Genomic DNA, 27,107 nt, shown 5'->3' with positions numbered 1-27,107 from the left:
CATGCAGTGAAGTCTCTTGTTTGGGGAGGGGGAGGTCACAGCATGCAGTGGGAACATCAAACAATGAAAACCAAAACAAAAGACTGGTCCCCAGGGTGCTGGGAAGAGGCATGGTAGCAAAATGCCCTCCCTAAATCCAGCAAGCATCAGTACCATGGGAATGGTGACCGTATCTCCCAAATCTTGAGCTTGGTCTCAGTTCCTGGAAGGTGGTGAAAGGGATTGGCACCAAACCATGCTTTGGGGGAAGTTTGAGAATTGAAGGAGAGGCCAAGAGCTCATGATGCCCTTCCAACTCTTCAGAACTATGAGCCTTTTTAGGTCACCAGGTACCTCAACACCCCCAAACAACTTAAGAAAGAGGAGCTGTTGAGGAGGAGGGTCGGGTAGGAGGGAGGCAGGGGATGGATGGGCCTGATTGAATCTGGAAGATGGAGGAGTTCAGCTGTAACTGAAGGGGGTGTGATAAATGGTGTCTACACTAACCCACTACCCCCATGGGCACAGCAATTGATTGGATGGGGGTTCCCAGCAGAACTCCCTTTGCATATTCAATCCCCTGGGGGCAGAGGGGGGGTGTTGACTGGGCACTTGTTTCTGTTTCCCAAGGGGAGCATGGCCTGGGCCCCTACCAGTATCCTGGGGGTGAGCCCTGAAAATCCGAGGCCTGGGCACAGCTAGGGAGAGGCTGGGCTGGTTGGGGAGGGAGGCTGCCCTGTGGCTCCAAGGCCTGGCCTCCGCATTACTTCTTCTCCTTCTTGCCCGACTTCTTCTTGTTGCCGTTGCCACCTGCCGGGGCCTTGCCTTCTCGCTTGCCAGCTGCGTTGGTCAGAGTGGCATTGCTGCCGGGGATGTAGACGTTCTGGCGGTAGTCGGGCACGTGCTGCAGGGTGAACTGGGGTCCGTAGCGGGCACTCAAGCCCATGGTGCCGGCACCCCCTCCCAGGGTGGAGCTCCCATCAGCGGCTTCTGCAGAGACAAGGGAAGGTCAGGGGCTAAACTTCAGGGTCCCCAACAGTTACTCTCTTATAGCACAAGCAGTTATAGCACTGGACACACCATCCCACCCACAAGGGGTAGGGCTAAGAGGCTCTAGAGTGACTGCCTAGGTTTCATTCCTAGTTCTTCTACCTACTAACTGTGATCCTAGTCAAGTGTACCTAACCTCCCTATGTCTCCTCAGTTTCCTGAACTGCAAAATGGGGATAATAATAGTACCTATCTCTTCCGGTTTTCGTGAAGGCTAACCAAGATTACATACGTAAAGCACACAGACTAGTGACTTCAAACATGCTAGCTGTCATTTCTCTCAGGGCTGAGACACTGCTCTCAAGTCCTTGCCCTAGCCCTTCTCCAGGCAGCCTCTCTGGTCTCCACACTAGACCACACACTCCTGGGGGGCCAAGACCATGGTTCGTGCAGGTTCCTATCCTGTTCCACCCAGTGCCAAGCACAGAGCGGGCATTGAGTCGTTCTCTTATGAGTTAGGAGTAGGTGCTTTTCCAGGGATTCATTTCATAACAGCAACCAGTGCCTACTGTGTGCCAAGCACCTTGCTAGATGTTGCACATGCACGACAGCTTTTTACCTCAACTCAACACTCCAGGGACACGGTGCTCTTATCCCCGCTTTACAGATGAGAGAAGCAAGGGTCAGAGAAGGTAAAAGACTAGCCCAAGGCCTACCAGCCAGGACAGGTGAGAGCAGGGGTGAGGCCGAAGTGCATCTTAAGTGTTTGCTGTAGGGTATGGTCACCACCACCACCACCAGAGGCCTGCGCCTCATCACTGCTCTGAGAGTACAGCAGGGGGACAGAGGCTGGGAAGATGATGATCCCAGGACCAGATGTCTTAGGTACAATGTAGGCACAGGCTCACAATGTTAGAGTAGGTGACATCAGAGAGAGCCTGTAGCCCAACTTCCCGTCCTGCAGAAGAAGAAACTGGGGTCCAGAGAAGTGCGAATTCTGACCCCGGCTCAGTGTCACCTGGGCGCTTGTGAGAATCACAGACTCAGAACCTGCATCTTAACAAGATCTCCAGGTGATGTGTATGCACATTAAAGGGAGAGAAGCACAGAAGTACCGACCTCGTTGGGTTTTTGTGAGGATTCAAGGAGACGGTGCTTCACGCGGTGGAGCACTTGGTAAGAGCTCGCTAAACGTCAGCTGCTGCTACAGTCACCACCATCACCATAAGGCGTGTCACTGCTTCTACCCTACATGCTCCCGCACTGCCTCCCCAGGGGGTAACAAACCAGGAGTTTTGATGACTCGGGCAGAGCTCGTGAAGCCTTTTGCCGGAGTCCTCCCGCAGTTGGAGAGTTAAAGCCCCAGGAGTGCCCAGCCCAGCCCCCATCCAGCAGAAGAGGTTCCCCCCACCCTGGCCTCCCTCCACCCTCACTCCAGACCCTGGGAGTGGGTAGAGAGGGTGACTAAAGCCGGAGAGGCTGAGTAATCCTGGGACACCAACCAGGGGTTGAGAAACAGACAGGAAATGTTTTCAAAGAACAGCACCAGAGGGGGAGGGGCATAAGAGAAAGCCGAGGAGAGATGAGCCCCGGCCTTTCCGCCTCCTCACTCCAGCGCTCAGGTTTCCACAGCCTCTATTTCAAGCCCCAAATCTCCGCAGTCCCAGGGCCTTCAGGGGGCGGGGAAGTAGGTTGGGTGGGAGGGAGCAGCGCCCACTTCCTCCTCTCCTTCCTCCGGCTGCGCCCCTCCCCCAGCCCTTTCATTGCACAGTTTCCTCCGTTTTCTCTAATTAACTCCAGGCGGGAGCGGGTCCTCGACCGCGCTGCTCCCTCCCTCTCCCCCCCAAATGGAAGCAATGGGGGACGGGGCCCAGATCCGGCTTCAAGAGCCAGGGTTCCAGAGTGATTTAGGGGATTTAGAGGGGAGACTGTCAGAGGCGCCAGAGAGAGAGACAGACGAGAGGGAGAGAGAAAGGGGAAGAAATGGGGAGAAACAGGGAGAAGGGAGGCAGAAAGAGAAAGCTAGGAAAAGGCTTGACTGGGTAACTGGAAGCCAGGCCCACCCACATCCTACATGCACCCACGATCTCTAAGGAGCACCCTAAGGGGCACCCGAGCAGATGAAATGACAAAGCGAGCCCCACCACCTCCTCCCCAGAAGCCCAGACCTGATGTTAGCCTGGGCCCTACGGGATGCAGTGAAGCTGGGCTGGACCGGGAGGGAGGAAGATGGGGAAACCCAGAGTGTCACAGAAACGGGCTGCCCTTGAGTTCTGTCCGGTCAGCTCTGCCACGAAGGAGCCAGCCGTGTGACCCTGATCGAGGCCCTGCCTGACCCCGACCTCAGTTGGATTGAAGGCTCTGACCTTCTGTGGAATCAAGTCTCCAATGCCCCCCCCTTCTAACCCTGCAAGACCTACACTGGGCAGGAACCATGATCTTCCCTGAGTCCAAGGAGAAACAGATTTTGAAGAGCAGCAAGAAAGAACCTGGGCATCCTCTGGCCTGGAGGAGGTGAGAGCGCTGCCAGCCTCCCTCCTCACGGAAGCACACCCCAGCCCCATCCTCCCAGCTCCTCCCGCCCTGCCCTCCCGACCCCAGGGCTGAGGGCAGCAACTCCAAGCAGTCCAGGAGGCCTGGTGAGACTCAGCCAGGGCCAGCTGAGCCACAGGCTGCAGCCTCCTTGAGAGCACACCTTCCTCTCAAAGGTTTATTTAAAAAGCCTCCCAAGTGTACTTGCTCCCACGCTTGCTTACTCCTCCTCAGCAGCCCCACAGGCCTGGCTGGGCTGGACTCCAGGAACCTCTCCGGCTCCAGGGCCAGGAAGCCGGTGTGAAAGTGAGAGTAGGGCCTGACCCTGCCACTTCCACCCCCAAGGTCCATCCCCCCAGCTAACACCCGGCTCGGGCCCTGTGTGGGCCAGAGGGGTGGAGCCCTGACAGGGGAGCCAGACTGCGGGGACCCGGGGACCTTCTGGGAGGGTCTGGGGCTATAAATACTGACTCCATTTCTGTTTTTAAAATCTGGATTTAGGCTAAAAAGTCTGCTTCCTGGCCTTAGGGCTCAAAGCCACAACAGCTAAAATATACCTTACTGTCTGTTTACTTCCCTCAAGAACCCAACTTGGCATCTCCTCAGACCCAGCTAACTGCCTCTTTCCTACTCAGTATCTGGCCTCTCTAGAGCTACAGCAGCTCTCCCACTCCCACTCCCATGCCAAACCCAGGGTCAGCTCTGTCCCAGAAGGCTGGCCCCCTGCCCCTTCTCCCTTCCTCTTCACCACCCACGGCCTCGCCCCACTGGGCCTCACAGACATCCGGGGAAGGCTTGCCAGATTTAACAAATAAAAATAAAGGGTGCCCAGTTAAATCTGAATTTCATATAATTTTTTTTTTTAGTATAGTATGTCCCGGTCCTAACATTTGGAACCTACTTATGCTAAAATATGACTTGTTGTTTATCTGAAGTTACAATTAACAGGTCATCCTGTATTTTATCTGGAACCCTAATCTGGGAGAATAACGCAGCATTAAGAGAAGTTCAGCCTCTAAACTTATTCAGCTAAAAGGGAAACTGAGGCTGGATGGAAAGGCAGACAAGGTCACTGGTGTACAAAGGGCATGAACTTAGGAGTCAGGCTGGATTAGAATTGCCAGTCTGCAGCTCAAAATGGGGGCCTTGGAGCAAGCGACTTCTTGGTTCCCTCATCTGTCAAATGGAAGGAATTAGACCTGCCTTGCAGAGCTGGTGAGAGGATCCACTGACATGTGGCCCATCAAGTTTGCCTAGCATGTGCTGGGGCAGCACACAGGCACAACTATAGTGGTTACAATTCTGACTTTACCTGGTTCTCTACCCACCAGGCCTCCAGACACACTGGACAGCCGGGCTCTCGGTTCACTATGTAAGGCCACTGCCGGCTTCCATATAAGCCCAGGACTGGCTGCTCCAGAAGCTAGCCCTTCTTAGCAGGCGTTATTCTAATTCTACCTTCTATCCCACCATGGGTCAAAAAAGATAATCGTTAATCAATTTTCACCATTGCATAGCATGCCCTTCCTCTCTGCCAATCCTATGCTGAGGCCTTACATTCTGCCCTCACGACGCCACAATGAGATCTGTTATTATCGTAGGATTTTGTAGTCAGTGAAACTGCGGCCCAGAGGGGTTAGTCACTTGCCTGATGACTCACAGCTTAGTGGTAGCACCAGGATTTGAAGCCAGGCTGGCCTGCCTCCAAAGCCTGTGTTCTTAAGTACTAATGATATTGTTCCGCCCCCTTCTGTCCCCACCGGCTCAGGACTCTTCTTACTCTTCAGGGATGAAAACCATCACCTGAATCTCTATTGCTGAAGTTCTTTGTTAGCCTTGTGGGAAAACTAAAATCCTGCTCTGCAAGTGGGGGCAACCAAAAAAGAGAGTGTGTGCTCTGGACACTCCTGTCCAGAGTGTGTGCTCCCTGCTGGGGGTATCCACACCCATGTCCATGGATTGACGGCATGTATGTGCCAGGCCCAGTACTATGTGCTTTACGGTATCATCTCACTGAATCCTTACAACAATCCTTTGAGGTCGCTGTCCCCATTTTCTTGGCTGAGGAAACTGAGGTTTAGAGAGATTAAGCAAACTGATCAAAGTCACAAAGGTAGTTAGCGGCAGAGCTAGGACCTGACCTACAGTTGTCCCTTCCAAGGCTAGACTTTTAACCACTACTCCCTGCTTCTCCTGCAAGGATCTTTCCCTGTTCATTCCCCTCTGGGCATCCCAGGACCAACCCCCCCCCATCCCTCAGCTATTCCCTAACCTGGCTTTATATCCTCGAATTATGGGCTGCCTCAGATCGGCTGAAAGGTCCAGAGGAACCACATAGGTGGAAAGCCAGTCTCAGGGCACGGTGCTGTGGGATGCACCCCAGAACCCCAGGTCTCCCACCCCACACATGCTGGCACAACTTACCACTGGCAGAGGCCAAGATCATGGCTTGCAGCATCTCTGTGTCAAACTGGTTGTTGGGCCAGGTGCCGGTTTCATCGCCATTTTGGGATCTGCGGAGAGAATGGGATGGTTAGCACGGTCTCCCAAGCCACCAGCTCATGCCCCTCCTGTCCTCTCCCCGGGCTCCCACATCCAGTGCCTATCCCCAGCCCATGCCCAAGACCTGCTCCCTTCCAGCAAGGTAGGAGGCGGATTATACAATCCTTCAGAAGCCAGACCACCCCCCCCATTTGCCAGTCCCCCAAACCAGCTTTCTACTGTTTCAGACACCATGGCCCTTTGAGGGAGAGGACAGGATGCACTGAAGCTTGCCCTGCCTTGAGGGAGCAGTGGCTCACAGTGAGGGAGAGCAGACCCTCTCCCGAGGACAGTGAGGGTGGGAAACGGGAGAGAATGCACCAAACTTGACAAAGGTGTGAGAACCTAGAGAGAACCTAGGGGGAGAGGTTGGGGGCCCCAAGAGACAGGGAGAGAGGTTTCTAAAACTCAAGTCTGATCACTTCAGTGGCTCGCTGAGCCCTCAGGATAAAATCCACAGGCACACAAGGACCAGCCCCTCCTATTTCACAAGAACACCCCCCACCTCGCTCTCAAACATTCTATCAGAAACCTTTTCTGAGGCACTTTCCCTAATTCCTCAGACTCTCTTTTGCAGCGCATCTTGGGCAGATACCATTCCCTAGAATGCAAGTTCCCTACCTCTGCCTTGGTAACATGAATATGTTGCCAGAGGGGACCCCTAAGCCCACCCAGGCTGGGTTCAGTGCCTCCGCTGTGCTCCCACCCCCACTGTCTGCCCTGTGGTGGCTCTAGTCCCACTGTGACTGCCACTGTCCCCACCTGTCTGCTCCACCCCCAGACCCAGCTCTTTGAGCTCTGGGACCAGGACTGTGCCCGTTTTCTACTGAAGCACCTAGTTAAGAGCTTTAGATGCTCTAAACACTGAGAAAAACACGACGTGATTCCTAATTGTTAAAAATGTTAACCCGTAAAAGAACTCTAAGGAATGCTAGCCCAACTTGGATTTTCCCCATAGTAACTATTTCCATGCTTGGGGTGGGGGGGAATTTTCAGGGATCAAATTTTCAGGGATCAAATTTCCATTTTTGAGGGGAAGGAGAAGCAGCCTGACACACACGTCTATTAGTCGACCTTTGCACCATCTGGAACACTAAAGTTCCTCAGTAAATGTTTATTGCCTGAATGAATGGGGAAAGCCCTGCCCAGAAAGGTAGGCTCACTATGAGGTAAGAAGGGTTTGGCACCAGGGGAGGGGCTGCAGGGAAGGCCTTGAAGGCATGAAAGAGAGAGAGTGTGTGTGTGTGTCTGTGTATTTTGTCACGGTGGCTGAGCACAGTCAAGAGCTGCTTTACAATTTTTCCAAGGTCTGTCCCTGCTTATGGTTTCCCCTGATCTGGAATTCCCATCCCCGGGCAGGTGGACTCAGTCTAAGGCTCAGACCAGCTGCTGTGTGGTGCCCTCTACGGTGTCACAGCAAATGTAGAGTTAGGGTTGGAGGAGAAAGCAGGAATGTCATTTCTCCCTCCACAGAATGGGAAGAGCTGGGATTCTGGGTTCATTTATTCAATCAATATTTATTGAACAAGTACTGTGTGCCAGACACAGGACTAGGTGCTGGGTTTGTAGCTGTGAACATGACTGAAAGAGTCTGACTTCACGATGCTCGATCTCCATTGAGAGGCTGATATTAAGTAATTACAAAATAATTGAATTGTAATTGTGACAAGCAAGTGCCATGGAGGCAAAGAGCAGGGGTGCAGGAGAGCTCTGCCTAGTTGGGGTTAGGGAGCCAGTCAGTCCAGGCTTCCTCAAGGAAAAGATAGGGTATTTAAATCTGAAGAGGCTATCCAGGTGATCTGCAGGAGAATGCCAGCAAAACAAACGTAGGAGTGATAGAAAATCAACACTGTATAACTGCTGATGTAAAAACCGATTCAGGCAAGGATCATCAGTGAATACTAAAATACTAAAAGCAGCGAAAGGTTGCTGCACAGTCTCAAATATCACCCACAGATTACTTATTAATCACCAATATTTTAAAATATCTTTGTAACAGAGAGATCTGGGGATACCACTTTAACCCAGGGAACAAACTGAGCATCACTGACAATGGGACAAACTGACAGGAAATGATTCCCAGCAGAAAGTGTACAATGTCACCCACGCCGTATTCTTATCAGACTCTGTAAGCTGATCTCACCATGAGAAAATGATCAGCAAATCCAGACTGTGGGACATTTTGAAAGACAACTGGCCCGGACTCTTTAAAACATGTCTATGTCTTAAAAAAAAACAATGCTCCAAAAGGTAAGGAGGCTGTTTTAGATTAAAGGAGATGAAAGAGAGGTAGCAAGCAAATGCAATTCGTGTTCCTTGATTGAATTCTGAAGTTAAAAGAAAAAAAATACAGGTTGAAAGGACATTTGGGGAACATTTATGAAAATCTGCTAGTAGACTGTATATTATTGCATTAATGTTAAATTCTTCAAATGTGATCATTCTTTTGTGGTTATGTGTGAGAATGTTATTGTTATCAGGAGAGAGATACTGAAGTATTTCAAATGTTATGATGTCTGCAACTCTCAAATGGTCCAGAAAAAAAATGTGTGAGGTGTGTGTGTGTGTGTATGTGTGCATGTTGAGAGACAGAGAGAGAGGAGAAAGTAAATGTGCAAAATATTAATGATTGATGAATCTAGGTTTAAAAGAGTATTTGGATGTTCATCATATGATTCTTTCAACTTTGAGAGGTTTGAAGCATTTCAAAGTAAAAAACTGAGGGGAAAAATTAAGTTAACTAGGAGAAGGGTAGTGTTGTGAAAGTTTTCCAAGCAGAGGGAGCAATACGCCCCCAGCCTCTGAGGCTGGGAGGACCTTGGTGAGTGCAAACCACTAAGAGAAAACCAGTGTGGCTGCCATAAGGCACGGTGGTGTCAGGGCCTGGGGCTGCAGAGTGTACACTAAAGATTTTGGTCTCATCCTAAGAGCTCTGGTAAACCACTAAAGTATATAAAAGGGGGGTTGTCATGATCAGAGTTAAGTATTTAAAGGTCATGGTTGCTCCTATGAGAAGACTGAGGGTTGGGGGTACCTCTGGGAGGATGGGAGCCCAGTGATGGAGCCTCAGCCACCTCTGTCTCCATGAAAATCCAGGAGTCCTTACTTGCAGGCAGACTGAGCTCTCTCTGGGCCTGCCTGGGGGCGCAGGGCTGAGGCAGGTGGCCTCAGGCCGAGGTGAAGGGCCTAATGAGGAAAGAGTGGGGAGAGCAGGTAGGGGGGTGAGCAGCAGGGAGAAGAGCTTTGGGGCTGTGGGGTAGACAACAGGGTCAGACACCAGGTTAGGATACCCTGTGGTGGTGGGTAATGGTGTTGAGGGAATAAAGGTGAGTGGAAGGGTGGGCCTGGAACCATGCCGGGCTGGGCGGAAAGGATTCTTGGGAAATGACTGAAGGCTGGAGGCCAAGCATGTGGGCAGGAGATGAGTAGAGAGACAGACTTCTTTTTGAACCATTTACTCAGAGCTTCTTATTTCTGGGTAGTGGGCTGACTAAATTATATACATATTGTCTATTTCAGCCTCAGAACCACCTACAGATAAGTGTTATTATCCCTATTTCCCAGCAGATGAAACTGGGGCTCAGAGAGGTCGAGAGACTTTCCCAAAAATCACACAGCTGGCAACAGGCAGAACTACAACCTGTACCCACTATGTGCCAGTGCCTGTGACAGGCCCTAGGATTTAAGAGGTGATATGATTCTTGCCCTAAGAAGTTTGTATTCTAGTGTGCTCTGTGTGTGTGTGTGTAAGGGGCAGTCCCAGAGGCTGGGTTGTAAAATTATGAATGCTTTTTCTTTTAAACTGTTTTCTCTATTTCTCATGTTTCTATAATGAGCATGGATTATTTTATAAGCAGAAAAAAATAAGATGCTATTTGTTTGAATGACTGCCCAAACTGAGGGAGAGCAGGGATAGTGTCTCTCGGGGAGGTGGAACGGAAGGGGAAATGGCAGTGTGGAGCCATCCAAGGAGAACAGTGTGGGGACCAGGGAAAGCCAAATGGAGACCCTCCTCTGGGCAGAGGCTGGGAACAGCTGCAGGGCGGGGCCTGGGGTACAGCCTGAGAAAGGAGAACTGGCTTGCTGGGCTCAGGGCTTGAGACAACAGCTGTTGGGATCAGAAGCCAAAAGGAGGACCTGAGCAGGGGTAGCGGTGGGGAGGAGGAGCACCTGGCAGGCAGGGACTTCCTTTTGTCTAGGCAATGGGACAGGGCGCTGGCTTGAACTTGAACCAGGTTTACTGAAGAACTCGACGCTAGCCCTGCTCTGAACCTGGTGTCCCAGTAGCCAAGATAGGCCAGAGAAGCAGTGGGGAGCCAGAACCAGGGTTAGACTGAATAAGAGAAATCTCCCCTCTTCATCTTCTCACCCCCATTGACTCATCAGAATGGCAGTAAAGAAAACCTGCATCATTCTGCTGAGCCTGAGAGGCCTCACCACAGGGCCTTTGCAAATGCTCTTCCCTCCACCTGGAATGCTCTTCCCTGTTTCCTTCAGCTGGTTAACCCACAACCTCATTTCCTCCTGGATGTCCTCCTGCTCCCCAACCAGGTCAAATCCCTATTTTATACTCTCACCACCAGGAACTGCTCTTCACAGCACTTAGGGTAGCTGTAATCTTACAATTATTATTATTATTTTTTTTTGCGGTACACGGGCCTCTCGCTGTTGTGGCCTCTCCCGTTGCAGAGCACAGGCTCCAGATGTGCAGGCTCAGCGGCCATGGCTCATGGGCCCAGCTGTTCCGTGGCATGTGGGATCTTCCCGGACCGGGGCACAAACCCGTGTCCCCTGCATCGGCAGGCGGACTCTCAACCACTGCACCACCAGGGAAGCCCTACAATTTTTTTTTGAGTCATTATTTGGTTAATATCTGTCTCCCTCAACACACTGTAAACTCCCTAAGGCAGAGGTTATGTCTATCTCCTACACCTAGAATACTACCTGTCCTACGGTAGGTGCTTATTAACTATTTATTGAATGAATGAAAGGGGGAAGTTATAGTTGCTGGACTGGGCCCCTAACATTTGACTTCATCTGGGCCCCTGTGCAGCTGAATCATAAATGCTTGTTCCATCCCCCTCAAGTTAACTAAGGAAGGGAGAGCCCTGCACCTTCTCCTCCATCTCCCCAAGAGCTCCCTCATGTACTTTAGGCCACCAAGTCTCTCATTTGATGAAAAGGGACTTGAGGCAGGGGTAAGGCGGCCAATCCAGAAGGCACGTAAGAGTCAAACGGCTAATAAGGACCTACTTGTATAGCACAGGGAACTCTACCCAATACTCTGTAATGACCTATATGGGAAAAGAATCTAAAAAAGAATGGATATGTGAATATGGGTAACTGATTCACTTTGCTGTGCACCTGAAACTAACACAATATTGTAAATCAACTATACCCCAATAAAAATTATTTTTAAAAAAAGAGTCAATTGGTGGGGCTCTCAAGTTCAGCAATGAATTCTGCTTCAGGGCCAGTATATGGCCTGGGGTGGCGTTGGGTAAAGGGAACATGAATTGCCCTGTACTTCTCATCACCTCAGCTCAAATGGCACTTCCTCCTGGAGGTCTTCTCTATCCCCCTCCCCCATTACACTCACATGACCCTCCTCCCAGAACTTGCTATGATTTGTAACTAGAAATTTTTTTAGCGTGATTTGTTGTCAATTTTCTGTCTTCCCTGCTAGCATGGCAGCCTATGAGTACAAGGATCGTGTCTGCTTGTTCACTCTTACAGGCCAATGTTTAGCACAGGGCCTGGCTCATAGTATATGCTCAATAAATATTTGTTGAATGAATAAATACATGAACGAATACATGAACGACCTAACGGATAAACCTGTGGGAAGGCTTGCAAGACTTGCAGGGAAAAGGAGAAAGCTGGGGTCAAGGGCGGGGCAAGGGCAGTCCAAGCCATCTGGTTTGCTGCCTTCTAGGGGCCTGCTAGGAACTAACTGCCTTGAGACCTCGATACCAGAGGCAGGACTCACATGCCCAGGAGCTGGAGTCTCCACCGTACACCAAGGTGTCCTGGGTTCTTGTGGCAGTGAGGGCTCAGCATCTGGGGAAATGTGGGCAGCAAGTGTCCAACCAGCGAGAAGGTGGGGAAGGCAGCCCAAGCTCTGCCCTCCCTCTGTCTCCTGGGCTTCTTGGACTCCACCAGTCTCCCGACTTCTAACAGGGGGAGGCTTGGCCCAGAGCTGACCCCACTCCCCTCAGACCAACTGCAGGTCTTTTGCTTAAGTCCTCCTCCCCTCCACACCACCCCCCCCCCCCGCTCGCCCCCAGGGAGTTCCTGTCTTAGCAGGAATTCATACCAGATTGATCTGAGCAGCTGGGGCAGCCTGGATGGGAGGGTGTATGGTGGAGAGCAGAGATCAAAGGCTCTGTGTGTGAGGGGCTGGGGAGGGAGAGAGCCTGGGGGGCGGGCATGTGTGTGCTGGCTTGCCCACATGTTTTAGGAAATGAGAGACAGAGAGAGGGACACAGAGTAAAAGACAGGATAAAAGAGAGAGAGCGAGAGATAAAGAAAGAGCAACAGAGAAAGAGACCCATTAAGGCAAAAAGAGACAGACAAGAGACTTAGAGAGATATACAGAGAGAGACAGAGACAAAGACAAAGGAGACACAGAGAGGCTGAGAACAGAGAAGAAAGGAGAAACAGAGGGAGAGAAAGAGACTGGAGACAGAAGAACATCAGGACACTAGGAAATGATGAAAGAAGGAGAGACAGAAGAGAGGTCAAGGACAGAGACGGGGAAGCAGAGACAGAGGGAAAAGGAGAAACAGAGACTGAGACTAAGGTAGAGTCACGTTTATTCATTGAGTCCACATTTATTGAGCACCTAGCCATAGCAGGCGCAGCAAGAGGCACAGATCAGTGCAAGGAGACACACACGGTAGGGACCAAGATACAGCAGTAAAGACAGAAACTGAGATCGAGACGAGAAAGAGAGGGAGAGGCAGAGACTGCAAACTAACCTAGAGACTGAGCCTAGGACGGTGAGAGAGTGTCAGAGACAAAGGGCCTGCAGGCAGAGAAGGCTGCAGGCTCTCTGTCCCCAGCCCCACCTCCAGCTGCCTGACCTCCCTCCCCTCAGCCTCGGCTCTTTCCTGCCGGCTCTGGAGGAGGCTCTGGCTGCTGACAGCTCCTCCCCTCCTCCTCCTGGCCCAGATTCCTCTGCCTGAACCCCAGTCAGGACGGGAGGCCAGCCAAATCTGGAGCAGGGGGATGGAGCCGGTGGATAGGTATAAAAACCTTCCTCTCCACCCAGAGACCACCTTGAGACCATCCTTTGCTCCCACGGAGTCCCCAGGATACAGGAAAAGGTTTGTGTGGTGGGGCGAAGGGAAGGGATGAGTGTGTGAATTGCGTTTCCAAAATAGCCAGAGTAGGAGTCTCTTCCTTCTGGGGTTTGTGTACCAGCCCCCAACATACCAAAACCTTCCTGAAATCTGGAACTGAGGGAGGAAGCCATTTGTAGCAAATGCTGAGCCCTCCCCCCCATCTCCTCCCACGTCATCACTGAGAAAAATGTCGCAGAGGAGAGGGTGGGCTGGAGAGGCAGTCACCTACCCGCTAGTGCCGGGTCTCTGGGCCTGGGAGAAACGCCAGTCCGTGTTGGGCGGGGCTTGCTGTGGAGAAAACAGAGGGAAAGGGGCTGAGTACCCAAATGGGGTAAGATGAGGGCGAGGTAGGCTCATTTTCAAAGACAAAATACACCTCAGGTCTCAGAGGTCTGAGGTAACAGAGACAAAGAGATAAAATCACAGTTATCTGACCACAGTGAGCAAACCCAGATTCCTTTCCTAAGGAACCGGCCCCCCTTCCTCCCTGTCCCCAGACTCAGAACTTCTGAGCAGAGATTCAAGGGCTGAAAGCATCTTCTGTGAAACCGGGGGGAGGGGTGCAGAGAAGGCCCCCAAAAGTCGCAAAGGAGGTTTTTACATGAGAATTCCACCAGCCCTAGAAAGAATTTCATTCAGCTCCTCAGCGGGGAACAAAGCATCCTCTGCGGCAAGATGGCTGCTGCTCTGGGTAACCCTTTTCATGCCAGGTTGTGCCTTTACACATTCAGAAGGACACCTCCTTCAGACCCTTGGCTCTCAAGGATCCCTTCCCACAGCTAAATACATTATTAATTTAGGAGTTATGCCAGACTGGGCCTTTGGATGCCAGGGCATCCAAGCCCCAGGACACCTCCCACCCCCAGAACTCTGTGCCAGACAATGGCTTTGACTAAGGAGGAGAGAACAAGGCAGCTCTGTCTGGGACAGAGAGAACTGCTGGGATGGAGCCCGGCAGAGATCAAGCTCCCACAGGCTCCAAGGAGAGCCAACTCAATCTCCAGGGCTCCCAAGGGGCAGATCTGTAGCCCTCTCCCACCTGGATGAAGGTTTGGGACTCTAGCCAGCCACTTCACTTCCAAGACACTCCCAGCCTTTCCAGAGGGTGTATTATCCCATCACACACTCTCATGGAGCACTCCTAGAGGCATTTCCTCTCCATTCTGGGGTGCTCTGGTAATTAATTCTCACACTCACTCCCAGGAGCAGAGAGGGAGGTGTGAGCACCTCCGATTACACTGGGGAGAAGGAAGACCCAAGGCTGCCAAATGACTCACTCTAAGTCTCACAGGTGGCAGTGATGTACACAGAACCCAGAAACTTAGCATCCCAGGTACCATAGGAGTTACAAGCACCATTCTGGAGCTGCCATGGGGAAGGGCATAGGGATATCCAGCTCTCAGTTACTATATTCTTAGACACAGCAGAATCTACATGGAGATGCAGGAACCATGACAGACTGGAGGACAGGAACTAGGCCAACTCACAACCTACATAAGGACAGCGGGTCCAAGTTTGTTCAATTAGGGCTGCTCAGGAATCAGGAGCCCCAGTAGACTTTTCTTCACGTGTTAGGCTCTAAAAGGGAAAGAATGCCCCCCTTTGCCTCATCCCAGCAGACACAAACCATCCCTCCTGTTCTCCAGTTTTACAAGTACCAAGTGATTGAAAGCACAAATTCTGGAGTTAAGACAGACCTAAATGAGATCTTTTTCGACCACTTACCCTGTGAACTTGAGCAAGTCACTTGAGCTCTGTGAAACTCAGTTATAAGAGGGAGAATTCTAGTACCTACCCAACAAGTGTGGGGAAGAGCAAAGGAGGCGTTGTGGCTCTCTAAGAGGAAGTTGTAGTAAGGCTCTCTCCATTAGCTATCAGAATCACATGGGGGTGTTGTTCCAAACTATAATTCTGATTCGAGGGGCAGGATGGGGTACGGATATATTTTGAATAAAAGGTCCTGACGTTACAGAAATGTGTGCTTTTTACCATTATAGTTTCCCCATGTATGCAAGCACCCTGCTGGCTTCTGGCAGAGGCCATGGCTTTCCAACAACCAGGGAAAGAAAGACTTGCCAGAGTGTCAGATAATTTGGTCACTCCCAAAGCCCTGATCCTAGATCGCTGGGCACATGTGGTGACGACGGAGCCAAAAGCCTATGTCTTAGCGTCCAGAGCCCAGGTGTTCCAGGGTCCCACTTCCCGCCAGAAGACAGGTCGGTAGTGCCACAGAGGGCCCAGGCTGCCTGTCCTATAGGCCTGTTCGCTCGTCCCAGGCCGGACCCCGCCGCCCCTTGGGCTACTGGGCAGCCTGGGCGACCCGAGCTAGGATTCTGGGCCGGGGGTACCTCCGGCCTCTCTGAGCCCCGGGCCCGGCGTGATCCGCCAGCCCGCGGGTCATAGAGTCCCGCCCGCCCCGCGCCTAGAGCGCCCAGAGTGGCTACACTGCGGGCGACTCTGGCTCGCCAGGAGGCGACCGGTCCAGGTCCGGGCGGGGGCGGGGGCGGGAGGAGGCTCCAGAGTCATCAGGGGCCGGGACGGCCACAACCTAGGCGCGCTCAGTCAGTACCTCTGAGGCGAGCAGCAGGGTGGGAGGGAAGCTGTGAGCGGGCCGGAACAGCCAGTGCACCTGGCAGCGAGCGGCTGGCAGTAAAAGGCGGTGTACGTGGAAGGCCAAGTGCGAGGGGGCGTGTGCGTGCGCGGGTGAGGCGTGGCGAGCCCGTGCGCGGTGCGTGGCTCGTGCGGGCCCTGCGGGCGCGCTTCTGCTCTGTCCACAGACGCTTTGGTTTGATGTAGGAATAAAGAGGGTTGTGAATAACAGCGAAGTCACAGGTCAAGGGAGTGGGCAGAAACCTAAGAAGAAACCTCAGGCCCAGTGGAGCGTGCCCGCACCGGAGCCTCGGAGGCTGGCTGCAGGCGTGGATCTGTGACCGCCTCCACCCGGACCCCGGACCTGGCGGAAATCGCCAGACCCCAGGCTTTTCTGAATGTGGGGTCGGTCCTTTCCTCTCTCCCCCTCAACCACAATCACCATCACCTCCCCGGGCTCAGAGCCCCATCCCTGCCTCGGCCACATCTCTGGTTTCACACAATCCGTCCAAACAGTCCCGACATTCGGTCCGAGCCCGCACCAGAGGAGCGGATGCCAAGTTCAAAGTCCCTGACGTGGCTGGGCGGCTTCTCCACTGCCGCCCCCAGGGGTCGCGCCGAGCCCCTCACCTGGCTCCGCTCCCGCAGCGTGTTAGAGCGGGACCGGAAGGTGTCAGGCTCCTGTGCCAGAGCTGAGGGCTGCTGGACGCTGAGGGGCCTTAGAAAAGTGAAGTCACTGCCGTCCGAGGCTGGTGAAAAGCACGTCCTGTAGCAATGGCTGTGCGAGTCTGTGGGCCGCAGCGTCACCTCCATGTACTTGAGTGTGCCGTCTGAGCTCACCTGTAGGTTGGGGCCGGACTGCTTATAGAACTCCCGGGAGGGCGAGTCCTGGCGCCCACAGCACTCACCCCCACCCCTATCCCCGTCTGCGTGCCCCCGAAGGCACTTAGCTGACAGAAAGGTGAAGGTGACTAAGGATAAGAGACTGACGGCCACAAGAGCCACAATGAGATAAAGCGTAAGGTCTGAATGCTCAGGAGGGTGTGTGAGGAAGTCGCTGGATTTGGGCATTTCCTCAGGGTCCTTATCCTCCAGAATCAAAAGCACTGTGGCTGTAGAGGAGAGTGAAGGGTCACCATTGTCCCTCACCAGGACCACCACCTGCTGGGTGTCAGGGTCATCCTCCAGTAAGGCCCGGGCTGTTCGCACCTCACCAGTGTGTGCAGACACCAGGAACAGTCCTGGGGCTGTGGACTGTGGCAACAGTGAATAGGAGAGCCAGGCATTGTGGCCTGCATCAGCATCTACGGCTGTCACCTTGGTGACGAAGGAGCCAGGAGGGGCAGAGCGAGGGAGACGCTGGGGGACTGAGAGATCCCGGCCTGGTCTGGGGTGCAGCACGGCTGGGGCATTATCATTCTGGTCCAGGACAAACACATGGAGAGTTGTGTTGGCATGCAATGGGGGAGAGCCAGAGTCTCGAACGCCCACCACAATCTGCAGCATCTGCAGCAATTCGTAGTCGAAAGTACGCTGGGCAAAGACCCGCCCATCTTCAGGGTTGACATACACAAAGGAGGAGGCTGGGGCTCCCTGAATCTGATTCCCTACAATGGAGTAGGTGAGGCGAGCATTATCCCCAGTGTCTGGATCAGAGGCAGCCACGGTGCAGAGAAGAGAGCCTGGAGGCCGGTTTTCTGGGATGTAAGCAGTGTAGAGCTGCTGGGTGAAGTAGGGTGCATTGTCGTTTACATCTGAAATGTTGAGCCTGACGGTGAGATGGGCGTGCAAGGGAGGTGAGCCCGCATCGCGGGCCAGCAGCTCAATGATATAGTGGGATGTGGCCTCACGGTCCAAAGGCTGGCTGGTTAGCAGTGAGTAGTGGTTCTCAGAAGGCTTAATCTGAAATGGCAGGCCGGAAGAGATATCAAGGCTCACTTCACCATTTCTCCCTGAGTCTCGGTCCCGCACATTAAATAATCCCACTACTATGCCCACTGGTGTGCTCTCCGGGACAGGGTTGACCAAAGAGGCCAATAGTACCTCTGGGGCGTTGTCATTTGCATCCCCCACATCCACTTGAATCACACAGTGGCCTTCCATGGCTGGCTGTCCTTGGTCACGGGCTCTTGCATGAATTTCATAGAAACTTGATTCCTCAAAGTCTATGGGACCCAACACATGGATTGCCCCACTGCTAGGGTCTAGGCCAAAGAGATTCCGCACCGCCTCAGATGTATGGTCTCCAAAAGAATAGTCTAGTTGGCCATTGGTGCCTTCATCTGGATCAGTGGCATTGAGGAGGAGCAGCACTGTACCCACGGGTGCATTCTCTGGGAGTCCCACACGTAGAACTGAGGACTGGAAGGTTGGAGCATTATCATTGATGTCCAGCACAGTGATGGAGATAAGGGTGGTCCCTGAGCGGGGTGGGATACCCCCATCCACAGCAGTGAGCACCAGCTGATGTCTTGCCTGGGCTTCACGGTCCAGCTGCTGCTCTAGCACCAGCTCTGGGAACAGCTTCCCATCTTTTAGGGTCTTCACATTCAGAGAGAAGTGGCTACTGGGGCTCAGAGTATAGAAGCTCACGGTATTGGCACCCACGTCTGGATCCTGGGCACTATCCAGTGGGAACAGTGCCCCAAGTGCAGCTGATTCTGAGATGCGTATCACTCGCTCAGGGGTGGCAAAGCTAGGAGAGTTGTCATTGAGATCCAGGATTTCTACCTCTACACGGATTAGTTCCAGCGGGTGTTCGGTCACCACCTGTAGTGGCAGCAGGCAGCTGGTGCTGGCTCCACACAGGCTCTCTCGGTCAATTTTCTGATTCACTGCCAGAGCACCACTCATCAAGCTCAGGGAAAAATAATGCCCACTCTCCTCAGAGCCCAACCGCAGCCGGCGGCTCAACAGATCTGTCAGCTTTAAGCCTAGATCCTGAGCAACGTTCCCCACCAGCGTCCCTGGCTCAGACTCCTCCACCACTGAGTAACGAAGCTGCCCAGACACCCAGCCCCAGGAGCACAAGGACAACATGCACAGCACTTGCCATTTCCCAGCGAGCTGCGGGGGTGTCTTGGGCCCCATGACCCAGAAGTCCCTTCCTGGACACAGACTCTGTGCTGTCCTGTCTCGAATGCAGACCCAGGGCTTGGAATGTAGCAGCTGAAATCTCTTATGTCTCCTTCCAGCCTCTTAAAAAACTGCTCCGAGGTTTGCCTGCCTGCAGCAGTTCTTCTTAGTCACCAAATGGCGGGGGTGGGTTGGGGGGGGGGGGGAATCGAATCTGAGTGGAGCTGGGGAGCTGGGGGAGGAGAGGCGGGCAGGAAGAGCAGATCCCCCACCTTGGCTCTGAGTCTGATTGGCCCAAAAGTCTGTGCTCCCAACCAATTATCAAGTCTCCTCAGTCCTGGAAACCTTAGGAACAGGCGCTGCAAATCTGTGTCACAGAAGCCTCCTACCTCCCCACTCATTTCATGCTGCAGGTTGATTCAGCCCCCTTGGCACCTCAGATGGTGCTCAACAGGGAAGACAAAGTGGTACAAAACTTCTCAGTGTTCTGTCCCAGCAACTTCCTGCATGACTTCAGAAGCTCCCACTACTTTACTTGAACCAACAAAATTTTGTCCTTCTCAGGGAGGCAAAGCCCATGTGTTATCCCCTCCCTACCCCATCCTACCAAACACTGCCAAGGTGAGAGAAAAGATGTGTTAGGACCCTTTAGAGTCTTGCTCGGACTCTCCAGCAGTACTTTGAGGAATCTCAGTGTCAGCTGATGGCTATAAGGATTCATTTTTTCTGAGATCCCAGACTTTAGCTATGGAATGGGCATCACAGCTTGTGGTAGGGGGAACATTTCTAGGATTGATCCAGGTCACCCAAGGAAGGTGACTAGAGTCTACGCATGGCCTCTAGGCTTTATGGTTTCATCAGTTCAGAAGAAACTACTTAAAGACTCCCATAGTGGCTGTCTCTATGAATTCCTCAGCAGTAAAACAGGTTTTGATATTTAGTGATTTCACTTATTGCCTTTTCCTCCCAAAGAGGTAATGTTTCCCTGCCCCAATCTACTGAATCGAGCTCAAATCCCAGTGGGGACTTGACTGGGAGTCCTGAAGACCTGGACAAAAAGATCCCTGCTTCCACCTTGATGCCTCTCTACTCCCTTGGCTCTTTCTTCTTTTTGCTCTCTGCTATGTTTCAAGCAGAGAGTCCCTTTCGCCGCAGATTAGGGAGTAGATGATACTGTGGGGCAAAGACATTAGCTCCCCTTAACCTAGAGTTAAGGTGTTCCAGACCCTGGCCCCCTCATTCAGGAAGAGTAGAGAAAGCAGCCACATGGGTTTAGGCACACCTTGTGCACAAGAGCCTTCCATATGATCCACATTCCAGTAGTGTGTTTCCACAATACCCTGGCTCTTGATCACTTACTTTCAATTCTTACTCTCAGATAAGGGCATAACCCACCTCAAGTACTAATCCGTGAAAACTCCCTGGTTAAGTCACAAAACACTTCTAAAGCATAGCATCTACCACAGTTACCACTCACAGAAGTGGTGACATCACTACAGGCTCTTACAGAGAGACCAGTACTCTCTGGGACATGGCCCAGCCACATGCCTGCCTCAGAATAACCCTCAAGCATTGGCTGAGCCTGCAAAGGTCTCACCTCTAGCCCATAGAGAAGATCAGAGGGTGGGCAACTTGGGCGAACAGGTTCCCCTGCCATAGGTGCACTGGGTGACTTCACCATCATGAAGCTATCGCTCCGAGTGGGTGCAGAAGCCAAGGGTGTACAGCCATGAGAGTGGCCACCCACATCAACAAACTTGATAGGATCATCTGACCCTAGCTGGATTCGGAGGATCCCATTGGAAGGAGGAAGCCCCTCTCTCCTTCGAGATCGGGTGAGACAGGCACAGGTGCCAGCAGGAAAGCAGGTCACTCCACAGGCAGCCCCACGCAGGCACTTCGAGATTAGTGCCACGAATGAGCCAAAGGAGACAAAGCAAATTGCCACTAGAGATACAGCCAAGTACAGGGTCAAGTGGGATTCTCCTTCCCTTGGAGCTGAAGATTCTCGAAGATCAGGGACAACTGGATGAGTGTCTTCTTCCAAGGACACCAGGAGAGTAACGGAGGTAGAGAGTGGTGGACTACCACTATCCTTTACCACAATGACCAGCTTCTGCGGCGGGAGATCAGCTGGGATGGGAACGGCCGTCCGCACCTCCCCAGCATAGCGGGAGACTGCAAACAGGCTGGGATCTGGGGCCTCCAAGAGCTGATATGAAACCCAAGCATTGTAACCTGAATCCAAGTCCACAGCAGTCACCTTTGTAACTAGGTGTCCAGCACCAACTGCTGGAGGCAGTGCTTGTGGACATAAGGAACCAGGTCGGGCTCTAGGGCGGAGCACAGCTGGTGCATTGTCATTGAGGTCCAGTACAAATAGACGAACTGTCACGGTGCTACTAAGGGGTGGGTTGCCCCGATCCCGGGCCTGCACCTCAAATTGCAGTGTCTGTGTTTGCTCATAGTCAAAGGATCGAGTAGCATGAACAGCTCCTGTCTGGGGGTTCAGAGAGATGAAGGAGGAAGCTGACACATCTCGATTTCTGGGCTCTAAGAGAGAGTAGGAGATAAGTGCATTCAAGCCAGAGTCTGGATCAGAGGCTGCAAGGGAGCAAAGCAGGTCCCCTGGGCGATTGTTCTCTGGAACAAATACTTCATGTGACCTCTGAAAGAAAGAGGGTGGGTTATCATTCACATCTGAAATATTGAGGAAAATGGTCCTGTGGGTACTCAGAGGAGGGCTCCCAGCATCAGAAGCAGTGACCATGATATCATAGCTGGATTTGGCCTCTCGGTCCAAGGGCCCAGCAGTCACCAGGGAGAACTGGTTCCTGAAGGCGGACTTGAGGGCAAAGGGCAAATGGTCTGGAATACGGAGGCTCACATCTCCATTTGAACCTGAGTCGGGGTCCTGCACACTGATGAGCGCCACCACAGTGCCAGGTTCTGCGCTCTCAGGGAGAGTCCCAAGCTCTGAGGTCACTGTGATGTGGGGGGCATTGTCATTTACATCCAGGAGATCCACCCGAAGGCTGCAATGTTGCTCCATGGCTGGAGAACCCCCATCTCGAGCCCGAACATCAAATTCATAGTAATTCTCACTCTCAAAGTCTAGGGGCCCCTGAAGAGTAAGCTTTCCATTAGTGGGGTGCAGGCTAAAGAGATTTCTCACACGATCAGGGGTGTGACCACTGAAAGAAAAGGTGACGTTACCGCTGGGACCCAGGTCTGGGTCAGAGGCATTGAGCTGGATGAGCAGCATGCCTGCTGGCGCGCTCTCCAAAACGCTAATCCTGTAGCTGGATTGCTGGAAGGCTGGGGCGTTGTCATTCACGTCCAGCACTGACACCCGGAGCTCTGCTGTGCCAGATCTCGGGGGGTTCCCTCCATCCACAGCAGTCAGCACTAGGCGGTAGTCTGATTGCTTTTCCCGATCCAAAGGCTTCTCCAGGAGCAGCTCTGGGACCAGGCTGCCGTCGCTGCGCTTCTTGACATCCAGTGCAAAGTGTTCATTGGAGCTTAGTCTATAGCTGCTGATGGAGTTGCTTCCCACATCTGCATCCTGAGCCTTTTCCAAGGGGAAACGCTGTCCTGGAGGAGCTGCTTCCCCAATTTCCAAATCCAGCTGCTGCCGAGGAAATCGGGGGGCGTGATCATTCACATCCACGATTTCTACCTCTGCTCGGTACATTTCCAAAGGCCCTTCTGTTACAAACTCCAGGGGCACGATGCAGCTGGCACTGAGCCCACACAGTGCCTCTCGATCGATTGGATTCTTGATGAGCAGAGCACCGCTGTCCAAATCCACACGGAAGTGTCTTTGGTTCACCTCTCCAGCGACCTGCAGCCTGCGAGCTGCTAAGCTCTCTGTATCCAGCAGGAAATCTTGGGCGACATTCCCTACAAAAGTCCCTTCCTGTGACTCCTCTGGGACCGGGTATCGGATCTGCCCACAAACGTAACCCAGGTGGCAAAAAAGGAACAAAAGGGTAGTCCCCCGGCAGATTTCTACCCAGTTTCTCACCTTGCGGAGCATTGCTGCCACCCACTAGCTCTCTATCTGGTCCTGAGAAGCCGAAGAAGCCGACCCGCCCCGAACGGCCACAGCAGCTGGAGACACCTATCTCCCTTTCCCCGCGCCAGCTCTGGCGCGGCTGGGCCGGCGCAGCAAGGGTTACGCGCCGTTTTTTTTGCTGGTGGCGGGGTAGATTTGTCTGCCTTCCTCCACCCGATTGGCAGACAGAGGCTCCTGGGCTCAGCCAATAGGCTAAGCAGAGAACGTCCCAATAGCAGCAGGGTAAATGCGTCGCAGCATTGGAAAAAGGAAAGAAAAAACAAAAAACAAAAAACAACCCACCTATCTTTTTGCCTTCCTGCTTTTCAACAGCATTTTTCCCCCACGGGTTATTACCTCTATGGAGAGGCAGACAACATACACGTTTTTGTTTTTTTTTTCCCTCACACACCAATTCCCAGCCCACAACACCCCGCCCCTTTTCGGTGGGGAAAACAGCGACAGCCTGAGCCCTAGCAACCTGCAGCCCAGAGAGTGAGTAGCCATTTGAGAATGGTCACTTTGTTCAAGCCAATGTTGTCACCCACCAATATTCTAAATGAGTAGCTTCTGCCTCAGTCTGATTGTATTAGAGCAACAGCTACTTAGAAGCACTGCCTTGTACTAAAAACTCTGCCCCTCTGCAGATTATTCAGAAATATATCCTCCTCTTTGCAGAAAAGGCTTACACATTAAGGTAGCCTATTAAATTTATGCAGTACACATTTTTGTTGTAACAGAAGGCGCAGCAGAAACCAAACCTCTCTTATTCAGATACCTACTGGTGGTATACTAAATTGCCATTCATCGATTTCAAGGACAGTATGGAAGGAGGTGAAGGAGGGGGGAGGAAGCCAGGAGAGAGAGAGGTTCCAAATCAGTAAAGAATCAGTTTGTCTGGGAGACGCTAAGGTCTACATCTCACTTCCTGGCAGAATGCTAATGTTCACAGATTTAATAGCTTCCTTGAATGATTGAGATCTGCTACCAAAAGCACAGTGCCTACAAATCTCCTTTATTTGACACCACTGTATGCTTGATATGTTGTTAATTATCAACAGTGACTGTTTCAAAAGACCAAGTTTTTCACTTAGCCCTAGGGGGCCTTCTGGCAAGGGAGACTCGATCTCACCCCACCCCCACCCTGATCCAGACCCTCCCTGGAGCCTGGCTACCACCTTGCACAAAGGCAGAAATATCGTTCAATTCACACTGTAGTTACCTGCAAACTGTAGTTCAAGTCTCAAACACACCAGAGCACAAAGAGAAAAATCCAGCCTGATTTGGACATGAGATTTTTGTAATTCGTCTGAATCCTCACCTAGGCTACCAAAACCAGTGGCCAAACCTGAGGTTATCCTCCCCAGGTGTTTTCCCAAGCCCTTGATCCTCAAGAATAATCTTTTGATGGTGAGGCCAGCAACCAACACTCTGGTCTCAAAGGGAGGTATCTGCTTTCTGGGTTCTTTTACTCCCAAACGCCTAACCCTCCTCCCATGGGAATGACGGAGATGTCAATCAATCTGACCTATCAGGTGGTTATGCCAGGATTCACTATCTCAGTGGAATGACACCATTAGCCAACCAAGCTGGGTCAGTCACAATGGAGAGGAGTAAGGAGAGTCATCCTTGACTCATTCCTCTCCCCCATTCCCTTTATCATGTCAATGAATGAGTGCTGATAATTTCACTATAGTTACCTCCATCTATACTGTCACTGTGCTGGTTCAAGCATTTATCAATCTTCTCAAATACTATAAGAGCCTTCTCATTTTTTTTTTGTCTACAGTCCCAATATCCCCAATCCATTTCATTTATGGCTGCCAGAATAATCTCTCCAAAACAAACAAAAAACCCTGATGACATCACATTTATGTCAGTTCAAAATTCTGCAATGACCATCATGGATATAGAATAAAATAAAAACTCCTTGGCATGGCATAAAGGTAACTCAAGATTTAACTCCTGCCTAATTGCTTCACTTTATCTCCTGCAAAGATTGTTTTACAAACACACTTTAAGGTTCAGCAATAATGAAAAATCATAATCCTTCTGCATGGAATCTCCTGCAAGTCCCTCTCTACCCCCTTTCCCCCTTTATTATTTGACAAACTACTACTCAACCTTTTGTTCTCAGATCAAGCATCATCACCTCTATGAAGTCTCCCTGATTTCCCCAGGCTTAGGTGTTTCTTTTCCTTTGCTCCCATTGCTTCTTGTATTATACAGATCTCCATTATCGTTTTTGTGGATGTGTGTGCGTGTCTGTCTCCTACAGTACCCTGCATACCATAGCGGCAGGGACTGTGTCTTTTTCTCTTTTAAAGTGTCTGGTACATAGGGATGTTCAATAAATGGTGAAATGATAATATCACTAATTATTAGTTCAACAAATATCTTCTGAATACTTGTACTTTATATGAGTATTTTATATTGAGTATACATTTTATATGCATTACTTTTCACTCTTACACAATTTTGGAAGATTTTATAGATGAGAACACTGAAGATCAGAAAGGTTAGGAGACTTGTGTAAAGCTCAACTAGTAACTGCAGTACTAGGATCTCCCCACTGCCACCTCTGGTCTTTCTAGAAAGAAATAAAGCCTCTTTCTATAACATCTTTTTTTTATGTATTTATTTTTTATTTATTTTATTTTTGGCTGTGTTGGGTCTTCGTTGCTGCGCACGGGCTTTCTCTAGTTGCAGCGAGCGGGGGCTACTCTTCATTGTAGTGTGCAGGCTTCTCATTGCAGTGGCTTCTCTTGTTGCAGAGCATAGGCTCTAGGCACACCGGCTTTGGCAGTTGTGGCACGTGGGCTCTAGAGTGCAGGCTCAGTAGTTGTGGCTCACGGGCTTAGTTGATCCACGGCATGTGGGATCTTCCTGGACCAGTGCTTGAACTTGTGTCCCCTGCACTGGCAGGTGGATTCTTAACCACTGCGCCACCAGGGAAGCCCCTCTTCCTATAACATCTTAAATCATTTTTCTACCAGTTTGTCATCCCTGTAACCATAAACTGGTCCTTTACTGATGCCTTTAATATCAAAGAACTAGACCTCTTATAGGTCTCAATCCCTTTTATTTGCAAGTTCACAGCAAAACAAACAGGCATACAATCTATATTACTAGAACTGGAAGATCATAAAGCCTAAATCCTACACATCCTAGACTTGACCTTTTTATGCCAGGCATGTGATTCTCCCCTCTCTAGATTTTTAAAACACCTTTATTGAGCTATATAAATAATATATAATTATTTATATAAAAATAACTATAGGGCCTCCCTGGTGGCGCAGTGGTTGAGTCCGCCTGCCGATGCAGGGGATACGGGTTCGTGCCCCGGTCTGGGAGGATCCCATATGCCGCGGAGCGGCTGGGCCCGTGAGCCATGGCCGCTGGGCCTGCGCGTCCGGAGCCTGTGCTCCGCAACGGGAGAGGCCACAACAGTGAGAGGCCCGCATACCGCAAAAAAAAATAAAAAAATAAAAAAATAAAAAATAAAAAATAAAAAAATAAAAATAACTATATATTATTATATATAATTCATCCATTACACCATGATTGATTCATCCCTTTAAAATGTACAATTCAATGGTTTTTAGTATATTCACATATACTAAAATGATGCAACCATCACCATAGTATAGTTATAGAAAAAAATTTTCATTCCCAAAAGAAACCCCATACCCATTGCCTAGCTCTAGATTTTTAAAGAAATAGTTGCCCAGGTGCCAGTCATTGAGGAAGATTTTTTCTTCAGATGACTGAAATATCTTATGTCTTCCTTACAATGCTCTCCTAGAGCTATTCTATATAATATTTTAAGGTTGGGAAATAACATCACAGAATTTTTTAAAGTTCGGTTTGGCCCAGTAAGGCTGGCTGCTGGTTCTGTGAACACCAGAATAACACTTTGCTTCAAAAACATGCTAACTGATAGACTGGCAGGTCCTAGGGCAATGCTTTGCAAATTCGTCTTCACATTGAGATCACTT

General features: G+C 51.2%; 2 protein-coding genes across 15 annotated transcripts in view; both read right to left on the bottom strand.

Moving 5' to 3' along the window:
* Positions 1 to 480: 480 nt before the first annotated feature.
* LOC132486400 (protocadherin gamma-C3) overlaps positions 481 to 27,107 on the bottom strand; it is a 185,607-nt gene continuing 158,980 nt past the window's right edge. For 13 of the 14 annotated variants that reach the window (XM_060093500.1, XM_060093496.1, XM_060093502.1 and 10 more), the window contains 3 exons: positions 13,618 to 13,676; positions 5,926 to 6,014; positions 481 to 969 (listed from right to left, as the gene is read on the bottom strand). In XM_060093500.1, the coding sequence (XP_059949483.1) occupies positions 743 to 969; positions 5,926 to 6,014; positions 13,618 to 13,676 (375 nt within the window). In that variant the 3' untranslated portion in view covers positions 481 to 742. Of the gene's footprint in view, positions 970 to 5,925; positions 6,015 to 13,617; positions 13,677 to 16,607; positions 19,068 to 27,107 lie in introns of those variants that run through there. The other variant, XM_060093493.1, reaches the window with a different exon arrangement.
* PCDHGC4 (protocadherin gamma subfamily C, 4) lies at positions 20,478 to 23,184 on the bottom strand. The gene is given in 2 exon segments (XM_060092443.1): positions 20,478 to 20,517; positions 20,519 to 23,184. Coding segments are annotated over 2 exon segments (2,613 nt in total). The 5' UTR covers positions 23,092 to 23,184.

This window comes from Mesoplodon densirostris, chromosome 3 (genome assembly GCF_025265405.1).
Source record: "Mesoplodon densirostris isolate mMesDen1 chromosome 3, mMesDen1 primary haplotype, whole genome shotgun sequence".
Taxonomy (NCBI): Eukaryota; Metazoa; Chordata; class Mammalia; order Artiodactyla; family Ziphiidae; genus Mesoplodon; species Mesoplodon densirostris.
This window is presented reverse-complemented; position numbering and strand designations above follow the sequence as displayed.